The following is a 25,641-nucleotide window of genomic DNA, read 5'->3' on the forward strand; positions in this document are numbered from 1 at the left end:
GGATGGTGGATGGATTATAGATTGATGATGGATGGATAGATGGATAGATTATGGATGGATGATGGATGGACAGATGGATTATAGATGGATGGTGGATGGATAGATGGATTATAGATGGATGATGGATGGATAGATGGACTATTGAGGGATGATGGATGGATAGATGGATGATGGATGGATAGATGGACTATTGAGGGATGGTGGATGGATAGATGGATAGATTATATATTGATGATGGATGGATAGATGGATTATAGATGGATAGATGGATGATGGATGGTTAGATGGATTATAGACGGATGATGGATGGATAGATGGATTATAGATGGATAGATGGATGATGGATGGTTAGATGGATTATAGATGGATGATGGATGGATAGATGGACTATTGAGGGATGGTGGATGGATAGAAGGATAGATTTTAGATTGATGATAGATGGATAGATTATGGATGGATGATGGATGGACAGATGGACTATTGAGGGATGATGGAAGGATAGATGGATAGATGGATGATGGATGGATAGATGGACTGTTGAGGGATGGTGGATGGATAGATGGATTATAGATGGATAGATGGATGATGGATGTTAGATGGATTATAGACGGATGATGGATGGATAGATGGATTATAGATGGATGGTGGATGGATTATAGATGGATAGATGGATGATGGATGGTTAGATGGATTATAGATGGATGATGGATGGATAGATGGACTATTGAGGGATGATGGATGGATAGATGGATGATGGATGGATAGATGGACTATTGAGGGATGGTGGATGGATAGATGGATAGATTATAGATTGATGATGGATGGATAGATGGATTATAGATGGATAGATTGATGATGGATGGTTAGATGGATTATAGACGGATGATGGATGGATAGATGGATTATAGATGGATAGATGGATGATGGATGGTTAGATGGATTATCGATGGATGATGGATGGATAGATGGATTATAGATGGATAGATTGATGATGGATGGACAGATGGATTATAGACGGATGATGGATGGATAGATGGATTATAGATGGATTGATGGATGATGGATGGTTAGATGGATTATCGATGGATGATGGATGGATAGATGGACTATTGAGGGATGGTGGATGGATTATAGATTGATGATGGATGGATAGATGGATAGATTATGGATGGATGATGGATGGACAGATGGATTATAGATGGATGGTGGATGGATAGATGGATTATAGATGGATGATGGATGGATAGATGGACTATTGAGGGATGATGGATGGATAGATGGATGATGGATGGATAGATGGACTATTGAGGGATGGTGGATGGATAGATGGATAGATTATATATTGATGATGGATGGATAGATGGATTATAGATGGATAGATGGATGATGGATGGTTAGATGGATTATAGACGGATGATGGATGGATAGATGGATTATAGATGGATAGATGGATGATGGATGGTTAGATGGATTATAGATGGATGATGGATGGATAGATGGACTATTGAGGGATGGTGGATGGATAGAAGGATAGATTTTAGATTGATGATGGATGGATAGATGGATAGATTATGGATGGATGATGGATGGACAGATGGACTATTGAGGGATGATGGAAGGATAGATGGATAGATGGATGATGGATGGATAGATGGACTGTTGAGGGATGGTGGATGGATAGATGGATTATAGATGGATAGATGGATGATGGATGTTAGATGGATTATAGACGGATGATGGATGGATCGATGGATTATAGATGGATAGATGGATAAATTGGATGATGGATGTTAGATGGATTATAGACGGATGATGGATGGATAGATGGATTATAGATGGATAGATGGATGATGGATGGTTAGATGGATTATAGATGGATGATGGATGGATAGATGGACTATTGAGGGATGGTGGATGGATAGAAGGATATATTATAGATTGATGATGGATGGATAGATGGATAGATTATGGATGGATGATGGATGGACAGATGGACTATTGAGGGATGATGGAAGGATAGATGGATAGATGGATGATGGATGGATAGATGGACTATTGAGGGATGGTGGATGGATAGATGGATTATAGATGGATAGATGGATGATGGATGTTAGATGGATTATAGACGGATGATGGATGGATAGATGGATTATAGATGGATGATGGATGTTAGATGGATTATAGATGGACGATGGATGGATAGATGGATTATAGATGGATAGATGGATGATGGATGGTTAGATGGATTATAGATGGATGATGGATGGATAGATGCACTATTGAGGGATGGTGGATGGATAGATGGATGATGGATGTTAGATGGATTATAGATGGACGATGGATGGATAGATGGATTATAGATGTTAGATGGATTATAGATGGACGATGGATGGATAGATGGATTATAGATGGATAGATGGATGATGGATGGTTAGATGGATTATAGATGGATGATGGATGGATAGATGCACTATTGAGGGATGGTGGATGGATAGATGGATTATAGATGGATGATGGATGGATAGATGCACTATTGAGGGATGATGGATGGATAGATGGATTATAGATGGATGATGGATGGATAGATGGACTATTGAGGGATGATGGAAGGATAGATGGATAGATGGATGATGGATGGATAGATGGACTATTGAGGGATCGTGGATGGATAGATGGATTATAGATGGATAGATGGATGATGGATGTTAGATGGATTATAGACAGATGATGGATGGATAGATGGATTATAGATGGATAGATGGATGATGGATGTTAGATGGATTATAGACGGATGATGAATGGATAGATGGATTATAGATGGATAGATGGATTATAGATGGATGATGGATGGATAGATGGACTATTGAGGGATGATGGAAGGATAGATGGATAGATGGATGATGGATGGATAGATGGACTATTGAGGGATGGTGGATGGATAGATGGATTATAGATGGATAGATGGATGATGGATGTTAGATGGATTATAGACAGATGATGGATGGATAGATGGATTATAGATGGATAGATGGATGATGGATGTTAGATGGATTATAGACGGATGATGAATGGATAGATGGATTATAGATGGATAGATGGATGATGGATGGATAGATGGACTATTGAGGGATGGTGGATGGATAGATGGATTATAGATGGATAGATGGATGATGGATGTTAGATGGATTATAGACAGATGATGGATGGATAGATGGATTATAGATGGATAGATGGATGATGGATGTTAGATGGATTATAGACGGATGATGAATGGATAGATGGATTATAGATGGATAGATGGATTATAGATGGATGATGGATGGATAGATGCACTATTGAGGGATGGTGGATGGATAGATGGATTATAGATGGATGATGGATGGATAGATGGACTATTGAGGGATGATGGAAGGATAGATGGATAGATGGATGATGGATGGATAGATGGACTATTGAGGGATGGTGGATGGATAGATGGATTATAGATGGATAGATGGATGATGGATGTTAGATGGATTATAGATGGATGATGGATGGATAGATGGATTATGGATGGATGATGGATGGATAGATGGATTATAGATGGATGATGGATGGATAGATGGATTATGGATGGATGATGGATTATAGATGGATGATGGATGGATAGGTGGATTATAGATGGATGATGGATGGATAGGTGGATTATAGATGTTAGATGGATTATAGATGGACGATGGATGGATAGATGGATTATAGATGTTAGATGGATTATAGATGGACGATGGATGGATAGATGGATTATAGATGGATAGATGGATGATGGATGGTTAGATGGATTATAGATGGATGATGGATGGATAGATGCACTATTGAGGGATGATGGATGGATAGATGGATGATGGATGTTAGATGGATTATAGATGGACGATGGATGGATAGATGGATTATAGATGGATAGATGGATGATGGATGGTTAGATGGATTATAGATGGATGATGGATGGATAGATGCACTATTGAGGGATGGTGGATGGATAGATGGATTATAGATGGATGATGGATGGATAGATGGACTATTGAGGGATGATGGAAGGATAGATGGATAGATGGATGATGGATGGATAGATGGACTATTGAGGGATGGTGGATGGATAGATGGATTATAGATGGATAGATGGATGATGGATGTTAGATGGATTATAGACAGATGATGGATGGATAGATGGATTATAGATGGATAGATGGATGATGGATGTTAGATGGATTATAGACGGATGATGGATGGATAGATGGATTATAGATGGATAGATGGATGATGGATGGTTAGATGGATTATAGATGGATGATGGATGGATAGATGGACTATTGAGGGATGGTGGATGGATAGAAGGATATATTATAGATTGATGATGGATGGATAGATGGATAGATTATGGATGGATGATGGATGGACAGATGGACTATTGAGGGATGATGGAAGGATAGATGGATAGATGGATGATGGATGGATAGATGGACTATTGAGGGATGGTGGATGGATAGATGGATTATAGATGGATAGATGGATGATGGATGTTAGATGGATTATAGACGGATGATGGATGGATAGATGGATTATAGATGGATGATGGATGTTAGATGGATTATAGATGGACGATGGATGGATAGATGGATTATAGATGGATAGATGGATGATGGATGGTTAGATGGATTATAGATGGATGATGGATGGATAGATGCACTATTGAGGGATGGTGGATGGATAGATGGATGATGGATGTTAGATGGATTATAGATGGACGATGGATGGATAGATGGATTATAGATGTTAGATGGATTATAGATGGACGATGGATGGATAGATGGATTATAGATGGATAGATGGATGATGGATTGTTAGATGGATTATAGATGGATGATGGATGGATAGATGCACTATTGAGGGATGGTGGATGGATAGATGGATTATAGATGGATGATGGATGGATAGATGCACTATTGAGGGATGATGGATGGATAGATGGATTATAGATGGATGATGGATGGATAGATGGACTATTGAGGGATGATGGAAGGATAGATGGATAGATGGATGATGGATGGATAGATGGACTATTGAGGGATGGTGGATGGATAGATGGATTATAGATGGATAGATGGATGATGGATGTTAGATGGATTATAGACAGATGATGGATGGATAGATGGATTATAGATGGATAGATGGATGATGGATGTTAGATGGATTATAGACGGATGATGAATGGATAGATGGATTATAGATGGATAGATGGATTATAGATGGATGATGGATGGATAGATGGACTATTGAGGGATGATGGAAGGATAGATGGATAGATGGATGATGGATGGATAGATGGACTATTGAGGGATGGTGGATGGATAGATGGATTATAGATGGATAGATGGATGATGGATGTTAGATGGATTATAGACAGATGATGGATGGATAGATGGATTATAGATGGATAGATGGATGATGGATGTTAGATGGATTATAGACGGATGATGAATGGATAGATGGATTATAGATGGATAGATGGATGATGGATGGATAGATGGACTATTGAGGGATGGTGGATGGATAGATGGATTATAGATGGATAGATGGATGATGGATGTTAGATGGATTATAGACAGATGATGGATGGATAGATGGATTATAGATGGATAGATGGATGATGGATGTTAGATGGATTATAGACGGATGATGAATGGATAGATGGATTATAGATGGATAGATGGATTATAGATGGATGATGGATGGATAGATGCACTATTGAGGGATGGTGGATGGATAGATGGATTATAGATGGATGATGGATGGATAGATGGACTATTGAGGGATGATGGAAGGATAGATGGATAGATGGATGATGGATGGATAGATGGACTATTGAGGGATGGTGGATGGATAGATGGATTATAGATGGATAGATGGATGATGGATGTTAGATGGATTATAGATGGATGATGGATGGATAGATGGATTATGGATGGATGATGGATGGATAGATGGATTATAGATGGATGATGGATGGATAGATGGATTATGGATGGATGATGGATTATAGATGGATGATGGATGGATAGGTGGATTATAGATTGATGATGGATGGATAGGTGGATTATAGATGTTAGATGGATTATAGATGGACGATGGATGGATAGATGGATTATAGATGTTAGATGGATTATAGATGGACGATGGATGGATAGATGGATTATAGATGGATAGATGGATGATGGATGGTTAGATGGATTATAGATGGATGATGGATGGATAGATGCACTATTGAGGGATGATGGATGGATAGATGGATGATGGATGTTAGATGGATTATAGATGGACGATGGATGGATAGATGGATTATAGATGGATAGATGGATGATGGATGGTTAGATGGATTATAGATGGATGATGGATGGATAGATGCACTATTGAGGGATGGTGGATGGATAGATGGATTATAGATGGATGATGGATGGATAGATGGACTATTGAGGGATGATGGAAGGATAGATGGATAGATGGATGATGGATGGATAGATGGACTATTGAGGGATGGTGGATGGATAGATGGATTATAGATGCATAGATGGATGATGGATGTTAGATGGATTATAGACAGATGATGGATGGATAGATGGATTATAGATGGATAGAAGGATGATGGATGTTAGATGGATTATAGACGGATGATGAATGGATAGATGGATTATAGATGGATAGATGGATGATGGATGGATAGATGGACTATTGAGGGATGGTGGATGGATAGATGGATTATAGATGGATAGATGGATGATGGATGTTAGATGGATTATAGACAGATGATGGATGGATAGATGGATTATAGATGGATAGATGGATGATGGATGTTAGATGGATTATAGACGGATGATGAATGGATAGATGGATTATAGATGGATAGATGGATTATAGATGGATGATGGATGGATAGATGGACTATTGAGGGATGATGGAAGGATAGATGGATAGATGGATGATGGATGGATAGATGGACTATTGAGGGATGGTGGATGGATAGATGGATTATAGATGGATAGATGGATGATGGATGTTAGATGGATTATAGACAGATGATGGATGGATAGATGGATTATAGATGGATAGATGGATGATGGATGTTAGATGGATTATAGACGGATGATGAATGGATAGATGGATTATAGATGGCTAGATGGATGATGGATGGATAGATGGACTATTGAGGGATGGTGGATGGATAGATGGATTATAGATGGATAGATGGATGATGGATGTTAGATGGATTATAGACAGATGATGGATGGATAGATGGATTATAGATGGATAGATGGATGATGGATGTTAGATGGATTATAGACGGATGATGAATGGATAGATGGATTATAGATGGATAGATGGATTATAGATGGATGATGGATGGATAGATGCACTATTGAGGGATGGTGGATGGATAGATGGATTATAGATGGATGATGGATGGATAGATGGACTATTGAGGGATGATGGAAGGATAGATGGATAGATGGATGATGGATGGATAGATGGACTATTGAGGGATGGTGGATGGATAGATGGATTATAGATGGATAGATGGATGATGGATGTTAGATGGATTATAGATGGATGATGGATGGATAGATGGATTATAGATGGATAGATGGATTATAGATGGATGATGGATGGATAGATGGACTATAGATGGATGATGGATGGATGATGGATTATAGATGGATGATGGATGGATAGATGGATTATGGATGGATGATGGATTATAGATGGATGATGGATGGATAGATGGATTATGGATGGATGATGGATGGATAGATGGATTATAGATGGATGATGGATGGATAGATGGATTATGGATGGATGATGGATTATAGATGGATGATGGATGGATAGGTGGATTATAGATGGATGATGGATGGATAGGTGGATTATGGATGGATTATAGATGGATAGATGGATGATGGATGGATGATGGATTATAGATGGATGATGGATGGATAGATGGATTATGGATGGATGATGGATTATAGATGATGGATGGATAGGTGGATTATAGATGGATGATGGATGGATAGATGGATTATGGATGGATGATGGATTATAGATGATGGATGGATAGATGGATTATAGATGGATGATGGATAGATAGATGGATGATGGATTATAGATGGATAGATGGACTATAGATGGATTATAGATGGATGATGGATGGATAGATGGATAGATGGATTATAAATGGATAGATGGACTATAGATGGATGATGGATGGATAGATGGATGGCTAGATGGATGATGGATAGATGGATTATAGATGGATGATGGATGGATAGATGGATTATAGATGGATGATGGATGGATAGATGGATGATGGATGGATAGATGGATTATAGAAGGATGATGGATGGATAGATGGATTATAGATGGATGATGGATGGATAGATGGATTATAGGTGGATGATGGATGGATAGATGGATTATAGATGGATGATGGATGGATAGATGGACTATTGAGGGATGGTGGATGGATAGATGGATAGATTATAGATTGATGATGGATGGATAGATGGATTATAGATGGATAGATTGATGATGGATGGTTAGATGGATTATAGACGGATGATGGATGGATAGATGGATTATTGATGGATAGATGGATGATGGATGGTTAGATGGATTATCGATGGATGATGGATGGATAGATGGATTATAGATGGATAGATTGATGATGGATGGACAGATGGATTATAGATGGATAGATTGATGATGGATGGACAGATGGATTATAGACGGATGATGGATGGATAGATGGATTATAGATGGATAAATGGATGATGGATGGTTAGATGGATTATCAATGGATGATGGATGGATAGATGGACTATTGAGGGATGGTGGATGGATTATAGATTGATGATGGATGGATAGATGGATAGATTATGGATGGATGATGGATGGACAGATGGATTATAGATGGATGGTGGATGGATAGATGGATTATAGATGGATGATGGATGGATAGATGGACTATTGAGGGATGATGGATGGATAGATGGATAGATGGATGATGGATGGATAGATGGACTATTGAGGGATGGTGGATGGATAGATGGATAGATTATATATTGATGATGGATGGATAGATGGATTATAGATGGATAGATGGATGATGGATGTTTAGATGGATTATAGACGGATGATGGATGGATAGATGGATGATGGATGGATAGATGGACTATTGAGGGATGGTGGATGGATAGATGGATAGATTATATATTGATGATGGATGGATAGATGGATTATAGATGGATAGATGGATGATGGATGGTTAGATGGATTATAGATGGATGATGGATGGATAGATGGACTATTGAGGGATGGTGGATGGATAGAAGGATAGATTTTAGATTGATGATGGATGGATAGATGGATAGATTATGGATGGATGATGGATGGACAGATGGACTATTGAGGGATGATGGAAGGATAGATGGATGATGGATGGATAGATGGACTGTTGAGGGATGGTGGATGGATAGATGGATTATAGATGGATAGATGGATGATGGATGTTAGATGGATTATAGACGGATGTTGGATGGATAGATGGATTATAGATGGATAGATGGATGATGGATGTTAGATGGATTATAGACGGATGATGGATGGATAGATGGATTATAGATGGATAGATGGATGATGGATGTTAGATGGATTATAGACGGATGATGGATGGATAGATGGATTATAGATGGATAGATGGATGATGGATGGTTAGATGGATTATAGATGGATGATGGATGGATAGATGGACTATTGAGGGATGGTGGATCGATAGAAGGATAGATTATAGATTGATGATGGATGGATAGATGGATAGATTATGGATGGATGATGGATGGACAGATGGACTATTGAGGGATGATGGAAGGATAGATGGATAGATGGATGATGGATGGATAGATGGACTATTGAGGGATGGTGGATGGATAGATGGATTATAGATGGATAGATGGATGATGGATGTTAGATGGATTATAGACGGATGATGGATGGATAGATGGATTATCGATGGATAGATGGATGATGGATGTTAGATGGATTATAGATGGATGATGGATGGATAGATGGATTATAGATGGATAGATGGATGATGGATGGTTAGATGGATTATAGATGGATGATGGATGGATAGATGCACTATTGAGGGATGGTGGATGGATAGATGGATTATAGATGGATGATGGATGGATAGATGGACTATTGAGGGATGATGGAAGGATAGATGGATAGATGGATGATGGATGGATAGATGGACTATTGAGGGATGGTGGATGGATAGATGGATTATAGATGGATAGATGGATGATGGATGTTAGATGGATTATAGACAGATGATGGATGGATAGATGGATTATAGATGGATAGATGGATGATGGATGTTAGATGGATTATAGACGGATGATGAATGGATAGATGGATTATAGATGGATGATGGATGGATAGATGCACTATTGAGGGATGGTGGATGGATAGAAGGATAGATTATAGATTGATGATGGATGGATAGATGGATAGATTATGGATGGACAGATGGACTATTGAGGGATGGTGGATGGATAGATGGATTATAGATGGATGATGGATGGATAGATGGATTATGGATGGATGATGGATTATAGATGGATGATGGATGGTTAGATGGATTATAGATGGATGATGGATGGATAGATGCACTATTGAGGGATGGTGGATGGATAGAAGGATAGATTATAGATTGATGATGGATGGATAGATGGATAGATTATGGATGGACAGATGGACTATTGAGGGATGGTGGATGGATAGATGGATTATAGATGGATGATGGATGGATAGATGGATTATAGATGGATAGATGGATTATAGATGGATGATGGATGGATAGATGGACTATAGATGGATGATGGATGGATGATGGATTATAGATGGATGATGGATGGATAGATGGATTATGGATGGATGATGGATTATAGATGGATGATGGATGGATAGATGGACTATTGAGGGATGATAGATGGATAGATGGATTATAGATAGATGATGGTTGGATAGATGGACTATTGAGGGATGATGGATGGATAGATGGATTATAGATGGATGATGGATGGATAGATGGACTATTGAGGGATGATAGATGGATTATTGGTGGATGATGGATGGATAGATGGACTATTGAGGGATGATAGATGGATAGATGGATTATTGGTGGATGATGGATGGATAGATGGACTATTGAGGGATGATAGATGGATAGATGGATTATAGATAGATGATGGTTGGATAGATGGACTATTGAGGGATGATGGATGGATAGATGGATTATAGATGGATGATGGATGGATAGATGGACTATTGAGGGATGATAGATAGATTATTGGTGGATGATGGATGGATAGATGGACTATTGAGGGATGATAGATGGATAGATGGATTATTGGTGGATGATGAATGGATAGATGGATTATAGATGGATGATGGATGGATAGATGGACTATTGAGGGATGATAGATGGATAGTTGGATGAATGGATGATGTGGATGATGGCTGAATCTGGTTCTGATTTGTTTCAGCCTGCTTGCCTTTGGTTCTAACTGATGTCATAGTTGGATTTCTAAGCAGGTCCTGTTAGCGTCACTGTTAGATGGTTCGGAGAAGATTCCCTCATCAATCACAACTCTGGTTCTCACCCAGGATTGAAATGTTTTTCATGTGCATTTTAAGGATACCTGTATCTACGCAGGTCTCATGGAGGAGGGCCAAATGTCCCCAGAGTCCTGTCAGCGGGAGGAGGCCACGTCTCTGTTGGCCCGACGGGTCAGAACTCTGAAGAAGCAACTCACCATGGAGATGAAGGTTAAACAAGGAGCCGAGAACATGATACAGACCTACACAAATGGGTCGTTCAAGGTACAGAACATCATGACCCAAACTGACCCGCTAACACCCAGTCCGGTTCTACTGACCAGCCAACCAGAAAGCTCTGTTTTCTCCTGCAGTGACACAACAAGACAGGAAAGCAGCATTAGAAACCTGCTGACTGTCAAAATAAAAGCCTCTATAAGCACCCTTAACAAATAGGTACAGAACAGCATCCTGGGAATCCTGAAAGGATATCCATCCATTCTCTTCTGCTTATCCTGGGCCGGGTTGCAGGGCCAGCAGCCATAGGCAGAGAGGCCCAAACTTCCCTCTCCCCAGCTAGCTTCATCGGGGGAATCCTACGGAGTTCCCTGGCCAGCCGAGGGACATAGTCCCTACTAAGTGTCCTGGGTCTTCCTTTAGTTCTTCTCCCGATTGGACGTACCAGGAAAACCTCACCAGGAAGGCATCCAGGGGGCATCCTTACCAGATGCCAGAGCCACTGACTTCTCTGCAGCACCCCCTCATGGACTCCAAAAAGGGTGGGTAGTCTGAACTGTAGTTTGGTGCGTAAGTACAAACCACAGTCAGGAGGACCCATCTCCACACACATAGTCGGAGGGAGGCTACCCTCTCGTTCACCGGGGTAAACCCCAACATACGGGCACCAAAATGGGGGCAACTAGCATGCCCACCCTTGCTTGGCGCCCCCAGACGGGGCAATTCCCGAGTGGTAGAGTTTCCAGCCCATGCATCGAGGTGAGTCTGACTAAATCTAGCCGGAACCTCTCAACCTCGCATACCAACCCAGGCTCCTCCCCCACCAGGGAGGTAACACTGTTCCACGTACCGAGTACCAGCTTCTGTAGCCGATGATCAGACCGCCAAGGTCCCTGCCTTTGGCCACCACCCGTCTCACTGCACCCGATAGTCCTTGGTATTGTGGCAATTTCCTAAATCAATTCGATTTTGATTCATAAGGCTCTGAATCACGATTAATCACGATTCAATTCAGTCTGGTGTTAAATAATTAAATAGCTCAACTGTGTTCAATTCAAGTTTATAAAGCACCAAATCAGGACAAGAGTCGTCTCAAAGACCTTCACACAGTAAACATTCCAGTACAGGTCAGTTCATTAAGCCAATCAGTAAACAGTTTACTATATAAGGAACCCAGCAGGTCGCATCAAGTCACTGACTAGTGTCAGAGTCTTTACAGCAATCCTCATACTAAGCAAGCATGCAGCGACAGTGGAGAGGAAAACTCCCTTTTAACAGGAAGAAACCTCCAGAGGATCCTGGCTCAGTATAAGCAGCCATCCTCCACGACTCACTGGGGATGGAGAAGACAGAGCAGACACACACACACACACACACACACACACACACACACACACACACACACACACACACACACACACACACACACACACACACACACAGGTTGTGATTTCTTAGTAAATATTCTGTTTGGTGAGAGATAAACTTTATTGTATTTATTCTAGTGAATCTATAATTAAACGGGTAAACTAGTAGTAGCACATTCAGTGTCAAAGAGAGTAAAATGTTATCAGGAGAGGGGGAATGTTTAAGTGGTTAGCAGCAGTGTGCTAGACGATGTCCCCCTCCATGAGGCCACCACAGCTCAGCAGAACATCAATGTAGCTTCTTCTGGGGAGAAAAACACTTAGAGAAAAAATAAAGTTAACAGCTGAAATAGCAGGAAATAATACAGTTAAAGAGCAGATTGTAGAAGAAAGTAGTCAAGTGTGGAAAGTGGTCAGTGGTCATGAACATGTTTTAAGCCTAGTCTTAAAAGTAGACATGGTGTCTGCCTCACAGACTAAAGCTGGGAGGTGGTTCCACAAGAGAGGAGCCTAATGTTTGGCCTGAGCGATTACTCTTCTTCCGGCTCTTGGAGAGTACAGACGCTTTTTTTCCTCCTCTCCCTCCCTGCTTTTCCCGAGGCTCTCCGTCCTGTCTGCCTGTGCATGGCGCGCTCTGCATTTTTTCTGGAAACTGGAAATTATTAAACATGGATCTGGGCAGTTGGTCTCTCAACGCGATTGACAAAATCTTTTCAAAGATGTAATGATTTAAATTACATGTTATTTAATAAGCCATAAGACGTAGGATTAGTAAATATGAAATCAACCTTATGGATCCGTGGGTACTGTTTAACCAGAAGACTGGAACTTTTTATTGCAGAGATTAGATAACAGCTTCGTATTCAGTCAGAGACAACAGAAGAGAGAGTCAAGTTTAAAAGTTTAAAGATTTCTTACTAAACAAATTTAACTAGACTGACTTTAACACTATGGTGTAACTAGGAATGGGTACATTTTAAATTTGAATCGATTCGGTACTAATTCCCGGTACCTAGGAATCGATACCGGTACTTAACGGTACCAATTTTTGATACTTTTGAGTGTTTAATATTTTAATTAAATATATATTTTTCTCAATATATAACCATATTTGATAAATATCACGATAAATAACATACAACGGTTTGTATTTTAACATCGTCCTTGTAGTTTTATAAGCTGATAATTAAACTGAAGCAAACATCTTTACTGTGAACTAAATTTACTGTGTATCTTCATTCCTTTTACCGTCCTTTTTCATTTGATTTTTCCTACTGGGAAGCTAAAATTTCCGAGGAGAATGCAAACGCACCATTAGATGATAACAATGGTGGCAATGGAAGCTTATTTATCAAGCTAACGTTATCTTAAACAGTTTATTTAGCTGCTGGAGCAGATTTAAACGATGATGCCTCACACTTAGATCATTGTCACTGGTTTCATCTTCACCCAGTTACCCATCACATTTAGTGAAGTGGACCCAAGCGTTAGCGTGCGTTCTTTCTACCGTGTTGCTCTGTTTACAACACGCTCGCAGCGACCGACGACATAACGCTCTTGCGCATGCGCAGCTGTCTAGGCAAGTTCTCATTATGAAGGACAGGTACCGAAACGAGGCACCATTTCAAAAGACGTGAATCGGTGCTCAGTCGGTACTATGGAATTCGGTTGGTACCTTAAAAAGTACCAAATTCGGTACCCATCGCTAGGTGTAACTAAGGTGAATGAGACGGAGAATGGTGTGATGTGGAATGTTGCTCAGAACCAGCAAATCCGAAGAAGAGATTAGTTCTGATGGTAAATGAAGGAGATGTCTTCGCGCTAAGCTTTGGTCAGGAGATTCATAAACACATTTGACGCCATTCCGTCGGCCTACACACCCTGTTGGAAGTCCCCGTCTAGATCAGGAATGTCGAGGTCCAGCTGGACCCTCTCTGGAACCGAAGCCGGTAGGAAAAGCAGCGGATGCCGACCAGACCAGTCTGTGAGATACTTCTGGGTCATGACGGTTTTGTTGGCATTTAGTGAGACCCAAACCTGGGTCGTGATGGTTCAGCTTTTATTCTGAAAGTAACCGTTGCAGCAGTTTGAACAGCAACAGATTTTATCCAGCTTGTCGTTGGTTCTTTTGGCTGAAGAGGAAAGTTACGGATTGGCCACTCCGACAACTAGAAATAAAAATTATTGCCCTCTGCTACATTCCTCTGAGATGCTGAAGACCGTAAAGATGGAACAGTTGATTTAAAAGACGCAACAGCGATTTCACATAGAGACCAACTATAGCGAAATTTACTTTAATGTCTCGAGAACTCAGTTGTAAAAAAACTCAAAGGTTATCAGAAAGTGGTCCAAGAGGACTGGATTATGTGGAAAGATCGTTATTTCCTCACACTCTATGCCATAAGTCAGGTCCAATGTACGATGGCAGGAGTGGGTGGAGCTATGTATTTTTTGAGTAAAACCAATTGAGTCTAGGATATTACTAAAGGCTACATTGAGGCTATCATTTTCAATGTCCACATGAATGTTAAAATCCCCCACTATAATGACTTAATCAGTATTAGGGCTGGGCGATATGACGATTTTAGACCGTTTTACGATCTACACATCTGACGGTCTGTCATTTTTGAGAGACCGTTTTATCACGATTCACAGCTCTGCTGTTGAATTTCTGCCTCTGAATGAAAAGGGAAATTACCTCAGGCGAATGACACGCCTTTGTTTGACCCTTAACCAATCAGAGTGAGTCATAGTAATATATTAGTGCCCCGCTTGTTTTCATTTGTGTGTGAACAAACATGGCTTTGCCGCGGCTGAGCGACAACGAGGTTTTCGTTCCGAAGAGGAACGCAGGTTTTCCTTAGCGCGCGGCGCTAACAACTTAGCGACGTGACATGTCTTGGAGAAAGCATAAAAACACGTTGGACGCTTCTTCTGAAGCAGGAAAATAACACCGCTTCTTAAGCAGAGCACGACGCCGCCTCGGCTCATTCACCCTCTGCCGAGCCGGTGTCGGTACCGGACTGAGCTCGGTCACTGGAGCTGCCCCGTGACTGCCTGATGGAAAACCAGCGGGTTTCATCAGACTCGTAGTTTCTTGTTTTTGCTGGGACCCCTGTATTTTACCGCTCCCTCCTGCAGTCTTCCCCTATTAACATTTAAAATGATTCTGTAAATCCGTGTATCAATAGAAACAATCTCTGCCTCTGCCAGCTGCAGTAAATGTAGTCTCCAAATAATAAGAGGTGCATTCATCTGTGTATCTCCTTTGATCCACATTAGTGATGTTCTCAGCACCAGAGCAGTGAAGCAAAGAAAGAATCCTGAGTTTGTTAGTAATTTTATTTATTAGGTGCATCTAACCTGTTCTATTTTTCTCTGAAATGAGATCAAATCAGTGCTTCTATGGGTTGTCTCCAATCTGCACTGGAAAATTTTACTTTATTTAGAGACGTGTTGCAGAAAATATTCAGAATGCGCTGTTTTTTGCTACCACAAGCGATCTCTGGTCCAGCCGCACATCAGAGCCATATTTGAGCTTAACTATCCACTACATGAGCAACTGGGAGCTACATAGTATTTTGAACAAGTTAATGTTTGCACAATACGTTTGCAATTGACATGTTTGCACTTTAAATATGTTTACGATTTTAATTTATGTTAAGTTACTTGAAAAACGAGAAAAAATGATTTTTGTAATTGTTTCTCTCAGGGCTTTTATCATCTCTGGTGTGAGTTTAAAATATAAGTGTGTTAGCACTGTGCTGATTATCCCTAATATGAATAAATGTTTATTTATTCAATGTTTCTCTTCTTTTATACGCAATTGAAGTTATGCTATTCATGGATAAAAAATCGTGATAAAATCGAAATCGTGATAAAATATTGGAAAAATCGTGATATTCTATTTTTGCCATATCGCCCAGCCCTAATCAGTATTTAGCACCAAATCAGATAAAAAAAATCAGATCTGATCCAAAAACTCAGAGTAGGGGTCTGGTGGATGCTACAAAACTACAAACAAGACTGGTTTTACAGTTTTGCAATCTGGATTAGGAAAACTAAGAATAAGATGTTCAAAAGAACTAACTATTAACTGGTAAGGGATTGATTAATAGGTCTGAATGAAAAATGGTTGCTACTCCTCCTCCTCACCCTGTACTTCGAGCAATATGATGATTTAAATAATTTGAAGGAGTCGACTCGTTTAAGCTAACATAGTCCTCTTGCTGCAGCCAGGATTCTGTGAGAGAGAGCAAAGAAATCTGATTTTCACAAATTAAGTAATTAATTAACAAAGTCTTAGAAAAAATAGACCTAACGTTCAATAGCCCACATTTAATTTTTCTAGTTTTGTGCTCATTTGAATTTGTTCTAATATTTATGAGATTTCCATAATTTTTTTCATACTTTTATTTCATTCAAAATTTATTAAATAAACACAAGCAAATATAGTTCATAAACATATTGAAAAAAATTACATTTGAATGAAAAGCAGATATAAGAAAAATCTTATATTTTCTGCCCCTTTTTACAAAAGAAATTTATCTGTAAAACATACACAATATAACCTCAGTCCCTTTCTACTTACATATAATCTTTGGCATTTTAATTTACCTTTTCATAATTACTTAATACATTTGAATTTATACATTTTTAAATTTAGCAAGTGAGTTTGATTCTTTCATTTCTCTGTTAAGGGCGTTCCAGAATCTTACACCATTTACAGAAATATTACATTCCTTCATTTTGGTTCTGAATTTAGGTTTTTTAAAGACATCAGTCCCTTTTAACATGTACCCGCTTACTCTCTTATGAAACAATTTCTGAATATTGGTTGATAAATTACTCGTATTCGCTCTGTACATTATTTGCAATATTTTCCACTTTACCAAGTCAGGAAATTTCAGTATTTTCTATCTAATGAATAATGGATTAAAGTGGTCTCTGTAGTTACTGTTATAAATGATCCTCAATGCTCTTTTTTTGTAAAAGGAACAACGGTTGAGTAAATGTTTTGCATGTGGCTTCCCAAATTTCCAAACAACAAATTAAATATGGTTCAATCAGTGAGTGATACAACGTTAATAACCCAGACCAATTTAGAACAAACTTGACTCTATATAATACTGATATGGCTTTGGCAACTTTACCCTTTATATAACCTACATGTGATTTCCAAGTGAGACTCTCATCAAACATGACTCCAAGAAATTTGGTTTCTTTTACTCTTTGAATTTCCATTCCATCTATCGTTAAAGATGCATCACAGCTTATTTTGTTGTTAAACAGTATAAAGTTTTTTTTGTTCAGGTTCAATGACATATATCAAACCATGTTTTAACTTTAATCAGTTCACTGTTTATTACTTGAGTTATTTCATGTATATTTAATCCTGAATAAAAAAAATGTGGTATCGTCTGCAAATAAAACTGTACCAAGCAGATGAGATACATTTACAAGGTCATTAATAAACAATATGAACAGTTTATGTCCGAGGACTGACCCTTGTGGCACTCCTTAATGAATATCTTTCAATTCAGATCTGGCATCATTTATTTCAACAAACTGTTTCCTATTGTCTAAATAACAATTAACCCATTGATGAGCCACACCTCTTATTCTATACCGATATAATTTAAGAAGTAACCTTTAATAATCAATGACATCAAATGCCTTCTATAAAAACACAAATGAAATAGTTTTTATTGTCTATTGCTGATGATATTTTATCTACTAAATCCATTACTGCCTTTGCTGTTGAGTGTTTGGTCCTAAAGCCATACTGCTCATGGTTTAAAATTTTATTTTTGTCAATGAATTTATCCAACCTTGATACAAACACTTTTTGTAATATTTTGGAAAACTGTGGAAGCAGTGAAACTGGCCTATAGTTAGTGAAACTCTGTTTATCACCACTCTTAAATAGTAGAACCACCTTGGCAATTTTCATTAAATCAAGGAAGACTCCTGTAGATGGTCACAACTTACAGATGAAAGTGAATGGTTCAATAACAGATTCGATTATAGCTTTTACAGTCACCATGTCTAAGTCGTCACAATCACTTGATCTTTTGCTTCCACAGTTTTTTTTACAATGTTTCTTATTTCTTGTTGTTCTACTTTGTCAAGGAAAATACTTTTGACATTTCTAGTTATTGTGTTCATTTTATCTTGTATTATTGGTTTGCTTTCCACCAGACTCCTCCCTACATTTATTTAAAAAAAACATTGAATTCATTAGAAATTTCTTCAACTTTATAAATGTCTTTATTGTCCTTAACAAAGCAGTTTGGAAGTCTTGATGTTGTATGATCTCTATTATTCACATTATTTATTATTCCCCATGTAGCCTTAGAGTTATCGTTATTCTTATTAAATAGCTCACAATAGTACTCTTTTTTTCTGTTTCCTTATTATTGTTACTAATTTATTTTTATATTTTTATATCTATCTTCGGCTTTCTTTGTTTGTAACTTTAAGAATCTCGTATACAGATTTTTTATGCACTCACATTTTTGATCCCTTTAGTCATCCATGGTTGGTTATCCCTTTTAACTTTTATTTTAATTAATTTACAACTATTGTTGAAACATCTCAGCAGTATTTTCATGAAGGATCATTGGCATAGACTTCCTCCCAGTTCTGCTTTTTAAGATCTTTATTTAGGGCCTCAAGGACTTTAACTGATTTATTTATTTTATAATTAATAAAATTATGTTTTATGATTTTATTATTGTTGCGATATTTAGACATTACAAAAATAGATAAATGATCACTAATATCTGTCATCAATATGCCAGTTTTAATAAGATCCTCCTTTCTATTAGTGAATATATTATCAATTATTGTTGCACTTTGGGTTGTGATCCTGGTAGGTTTGCTTATCAAAGGAACCAAACCTAAACTATATATAAAATCAAAAGTTCCACATTAATGTTGAAGTCCCCACACCTGACCAAGGTTTTGTTTTTAATATAATCCACTAAGTCATTTATTTTATCTGTAAATGTCCCGATGCAACAACTGGGTGCTCTGTATACACAACTGATTATTATATTTTTGGATGTGTCATTGCTAATTTCCACTGTTACCATTTCCATAACATTATCTTCCATCCTTGTCATAAATCATTGTTGATGTGCAGGGCAACCCCACCACCTCTTTTATTTATTCTATTTACAAAATAAAGTTCATAACCCTCCACTTGTACTTCAGCCATCATTTCATCATTAAGCCAAGTCTCAGTAATGACAGTGACTTTGAATTTGCTTTTAAATGTACCTAAATAATCCTTTATTGTTGACATCTCGGAAAGTAAACTTCTACCGTTTATGTGGATGGTTGATAATGAATCCTTGCTAATTAACTCACTATTTAGTTGATCTTCTCCATAATAATTACTATTTATTTTAAAATTAAATAAACTTTCATCTATTTTACTGTCAAGTTCATATATTTTCTCATCAGAATCCATTTATTCTTTTTGGTCATTTGTGCTTCCATAGTTGAGCTGATTCCAGTATCCATTCTTTAGTCAGTGCTGCACACAGAATAAATCCTCTTTTACTCTGAAACACTTCCAGATCTTTCAGCTCTTTGATCATTTTTGCATTTAGACCTTCTTGCTCTCTATTCCATACAACACCATTTCTTGTCCACGAGGCTTTGATTTTTTTTTTTCTGTTTTCTTATCATTCTTGCATCTTTAGCTATTGTTTCATTATTTTTCGTCAGGTGTTCATTTATGTACACATCAGTACCTATCAGGTTTTTTGCTTGCCTCAACAACTCATTTCCATGCTTCCTACTGGTAAATCGCACTATGATGGCTGGTTTTAATTTGTCTGCCTTTCTTGGAAGGGTACGACAGATTGATATTGCATCACTTTGGATGTTAATGTTCTTACTATGCAAGAAGCTCAACACTTGTTGTTCTAGTGACTGGAGTTCTTCCTGTGGAGCATCCTCAGTTGTGTTTCTATCTCCAGTAACTCTGGCATTGGACCTGTGTCTTGTTTCCAAACCAGTAATCACCAAGTCATCCCTTCTGGTATACTGCTCCAGTTCATCCACCCTCTGTTCCAATACACTGATCTTCTTATCCTTTTCTGCAAGCTTGACTTTCAGTATCTTGACCTCGTCTATTAATGATAGCAGTTGATCCTGTTGTACTAATGTTAGCTTAGACAGCTCGGCTGACATGAAATTCAATGATTTTTTTTAAATTTCCTCCATATCTTCCTCAAGTTTCTCAGTTTTCTAGGAGGGGCCATTGTATTAGGCTTACCTCTCTCCCAGGCCTGGTTGCCGGTGTAGTCTGGCTGAGCCTGATGGAGGGTTCAGGTAGCTGGTGATGCGGCAGTTCCAGTGGCTGTGGCCTGAGAAGAAGAAAAAGAAGAAGAAAATATCATTTCTGTAGCGCCTCTCAAGATAAAAATCACGAGGTGCTTCACAAAAGCAAAAAATTTAAAAATATAAAAAAGAATTTAGAAAATGGTTAAAAATATACTTAAAATGAGCAAAAAATAGACAATTGTGATTAAAAAATGTTAAGAAAGAGAGAGAGTGAACAGGAAAGAGGGAAATCAGTGGATCCTGAGGAAGGTGGAATAGGTGGGGAGAGCAGAATAAAGAGAGAGTGATGAAGAAGGTCATACAAACGCCAGCTTGAACAAGTGAGTCTTCAGCTGCTTTTTAAAGGAGACCCCTGAGTCCACTGATCTCAGGCTCAGGGGGAGAGAGGTCCAGAGTCTGGGGGCCACAGCAGCAAATGATCTGTCACCTTTGACCTTTAGCCTGGTGCTGCACAACCAGTAGGCTTTGATCACTGGACCTCAGGGACCTGCTGGGGGTGTAGGGACTAAGAAGATCACCAATGTAAGATGGTGCCTGTCCATGTAAGGCCCTGTAGACCAGAACCAGGATCTTGAAATGAACCCTGAAGTTGACTGGCAGCCAGTGAAGCTGGAGGAGAAGCGGGGTGATGTGGGTGTGTTTGGAGGACTTGGTCAGAAGCCGAGCACAGGCGTTCTGAACCACCTGTAGACGGTTCAGGAGGTTCTGCTCAGACACGTGAAAAGAGAGTTACAGTAGTCTAAGCGTGAGGAGATGAAGGTGTGGAGAACTGTCTCAAGTTCAGAGCGGGACAGAATGGGACTCAGCTTAGCAATGTTCCTGAGATGGAAGAAGGAAGAGCGATCAAGAGAACTGACATGAGAATCCAGGGTGAGAGCTGGGTCAAAGGTCACGCCAAGATTCCTGACGGAAGGTTTGGTGTTAGAAGCAAGCTGACCAAGAGAGTCTCTGACTTTGGGAACCAGCTCGTCTGGAGCACAGATGAGGCCTGCTGGCTGGAGCCTGTCCTGAAGTCAGCGATGATGATGACGATAATAGATTTGTTTTACAATGGACAGATCTGTTTGTTGCAGTCTTGGTAGGCCCCAAGGCCTAACCACATGGGCAACAACTGCCAGCCAAACAATTCGTCTTCCCCAGAGTTAAGGCACGATCTTAATAAACTTCAATTTGAGTCTCTTAATCAATACATTTAAGAATATCTTTAAAATCCAGTAGAATATATGTAGAATCCAGTAGATTTTTGCCAAATATTAAGATTTAGAGATGCCTGAAAGCTGTTGTGTCACTGCTGAGTTGTGGGCGGATCATTTTACGCCTGATCTGTGTGATTTTGGCCGTGGGCAGGACACTGTCTCAATGGGGTAGTGGGTAAATATAAATATACTTTATTTTTCTATTCACCATGAAGAACAGGTTTAAAGTGCAAACTTGTAAACTGTTCCCATTAGTTAACAGTTTTGTTTACAGTTTAATAAGCATTAGGTTAAGTCTCCGTCTCTTCTCACTAACTCAGATTCTTGTGCTGGATCATTTCCATGATCTGGAGATAGGCAGCTCCTTTTAGCAGTGACGATATCACCCGCGGTTGAAAACACTTTCTCCGACGCATTACTGGTCCCTGGGACACAAAGATAGTGCTTCGCAAGGCGAGCCAACAGTAGATACTATATACTATACTAATTCACACACCTGAATATATTATAGATTATAAAAAAATTATACATAATCTCTTAAAATCTATAACATTCCTTATGATCCAACAGAGAATCTTATAATTCTCAGTGAAAACAATCTTTTTTCCTAAACCCTGACCTCACTTGCAGTGGCAGCCTCAGTCTGGAGGATCTCGCTCTTCAGCTGACAGGAATGGTCGGGCCTTAAAGCGAGGATCCAGCACTGAGAATGTGTCCTTCTGCGTATCATATCTTAAAGACATTTAACAAATTATTTTTGTTAGCAGGAGAAAACATGGCGTGCCTACTAATATACAATATCATATAAGTAAACAGCACACTGCATGGATTATAAATGAATAACAGCTACAACTAATCTGTAAAATGAGAAGGAAATGAGCATAAAACGCAACATTAGGCTTTGCTTTTGTAATGTTTTGATTTAGCCTAAATTATTATTGGATAGACAGACACACACAAAGACCTTGGCATACCTTGTTCTTAAGTTATTCTTTACGGCAGCCTTTAGGTGCGTCACCAGCGGAGCCTTCGAGGCTGGTGACAGCCCCCCGCAGCAGCGCGAGAAGTGGTGCAATGACGGAGTTGGTTGCTTGTCTGCTGACATTGCGAGTGTAGCTTCCTTCATTGGTTTCATGACCTGCACCAAATCTTCAGCAATCGTTACGTCCTCCTCTGCTAAGGTGCACAGATCTTTTTCATTCCTGCGCACATCTTGTGAAAGGAGAGTGGCTGTTGCTCCAAGAAGCGCTCCAGCATGTCCAGAGCACTGTTCCACCTCGTCAAATCTCCTACTGTTAGCTTGTGGGCTGGCAGTTGACGCAGCTTCTGTTTTTCTTTAAGTATGTGGTTTGCCGTCGTACTCCGGGGAAAAGAGCCTTGTTTAACGCCTAACTTGAGCAAGCAGATGTGACGCGGCTGAGGTTTCTAGACCTGCTTGAGTTCAGTGTCTGCGCAAAGCAACCTATGTGCATTAGCTGCGTTGTTTCCACGGCACGAACCATATTTCCCGCGTTGGCCGTCACGACTACTGGGTCTATGTTGGTCAGCCCCCATTCCTGCATGGCCCATATCAGCTAAACCACTAGCAGTGTGGCTGGTGATAACCTCGGTGGTCTGTAGCACGAGACATTAGGCACCACTCGTCGATGTAGTGAGAAGTCACGGTCACGGACGACTGCGTTGGCAGTGATGTCCAGGTCTCACATGTTATGTTTTCATAAGGATGTCATCTTTCACACATGTATACATCATGGGGATAACTGTTTCAGGCAGATGTTTACGTTGCACCATAACACTGTTACGTCCCCGACAGGAGGTGTTAAAACGTGAAGGAGGGGGTAACATAAGAAATGCGACAGTGGAGTTAAAATGGGTTTAATTGTTATAAAAGGTTCTAAAAACAAGTGCAAACAGATGGAGAGCATTATTAAGATGATGCAAAACGAAAATTTCACTATAAGGTTAACGGTTAAAAGACAACTTATCAACCATATAAAACACCTGGTTAAAACTTTATTAAAAGTTTTACCTAAACTGACGAGCATGCAGTTGAGCTTCCCTGAGATGGTTTGCTTAACTAGTAAAAACCAGACCGACCATTACTGTGACACCTCTGTGGCCGAGGTAAACTGAATTCAAAATAAACCTGACCTTTCTGGACAAATGCTGCCGAAATCGCCCGTGGTGCTATAATTCTCTGGTCTTTTGTGACCTTGTAGGATCCGCAGTACGCAATGCTTTTGCTGCTGTTTCACCTCTGAAACGCTCCTGCTGGAAGGGAGCTTGTGGGCAAAACGCATTCATTATGTTACGAGCTTCTCATGCATCCAGTGGAAAGCAGGCATCCGTTAATGGGGGCGACGGTGGCACAGGAGCTAAGCGCTCGCCACGTAATCGGAAGGTTGCAGGTTCAAGCTCCGCTCAGTCTGTCGCTGTTGTTGTGTCCTTGGGCAAGACATTTGATACACTTTGGCTGCTGGTGGTGGTCAGAGGGACCGGTGGCGCCTGTGCTCGGCAGCCTCACCTCTGTCAGTCCGCCCCAGGGCAGCTGTGGCTACATCGTAGCTCATCCCCATCAGTGTGTGAATGTGTGTTTGTGAATGGATGAATGACTGATTGTGTTGTAAAGCGCCTTGGGGGGTTCCAGGACTCTAGAAGGCGCTATGTCAAATACAGGCCATGTAGTCTAATGAGCTTTGAAAGAAAAGCGTCTGGACTTCTTGAAGACGTTTCACCTCTCATCCGAGAGGCTTCTTCAGTTCTAAGGTCAAATAGTGGAGAATCCCAGATTTAAACCC

General features: G+C 39.6%; 1 protein-coding gene across 1 annotated transcript in view; it reads left to right on the top strand.

Annotated features, from left to right (window-relative positions):
* The window catches only part of pkn3 (protein kinase N3), a 54,393-nt gene that overhangs the window by 4,547 nt on the left and 24,205 nt on the right, over positions 1–25,641 (top strand). The window contains exon 3 of the mRNA XM_015943317.3: positions 11,804–11,970. Within this exon, the coding sequence (XP_015798803.3) occupies positions 11,804–11,970 (167 nt within the window). The remainder of the gene's footprint in view (positions 1–11,803; positions 11,971–25,641) is intronic.

The sequence above is a fragment of the Nothobranchius furzeri genome, chromosome 6 (genome assembly GCF_043380555.1).
Source record: "Nothobranchius furzeri strain GRZ-AD chromosome 6, NfurGRZ-RIMD1, whole genome shotgun sequence".
Classification (NCBI taxonomy): domain Eukaryota; kingdom Metazoa; phylum Chordata; class Actinopteri; order Cyprinodontiformes; family Nothobranchiidae; genus Nothobranchius; species Nothobranchius furzeri.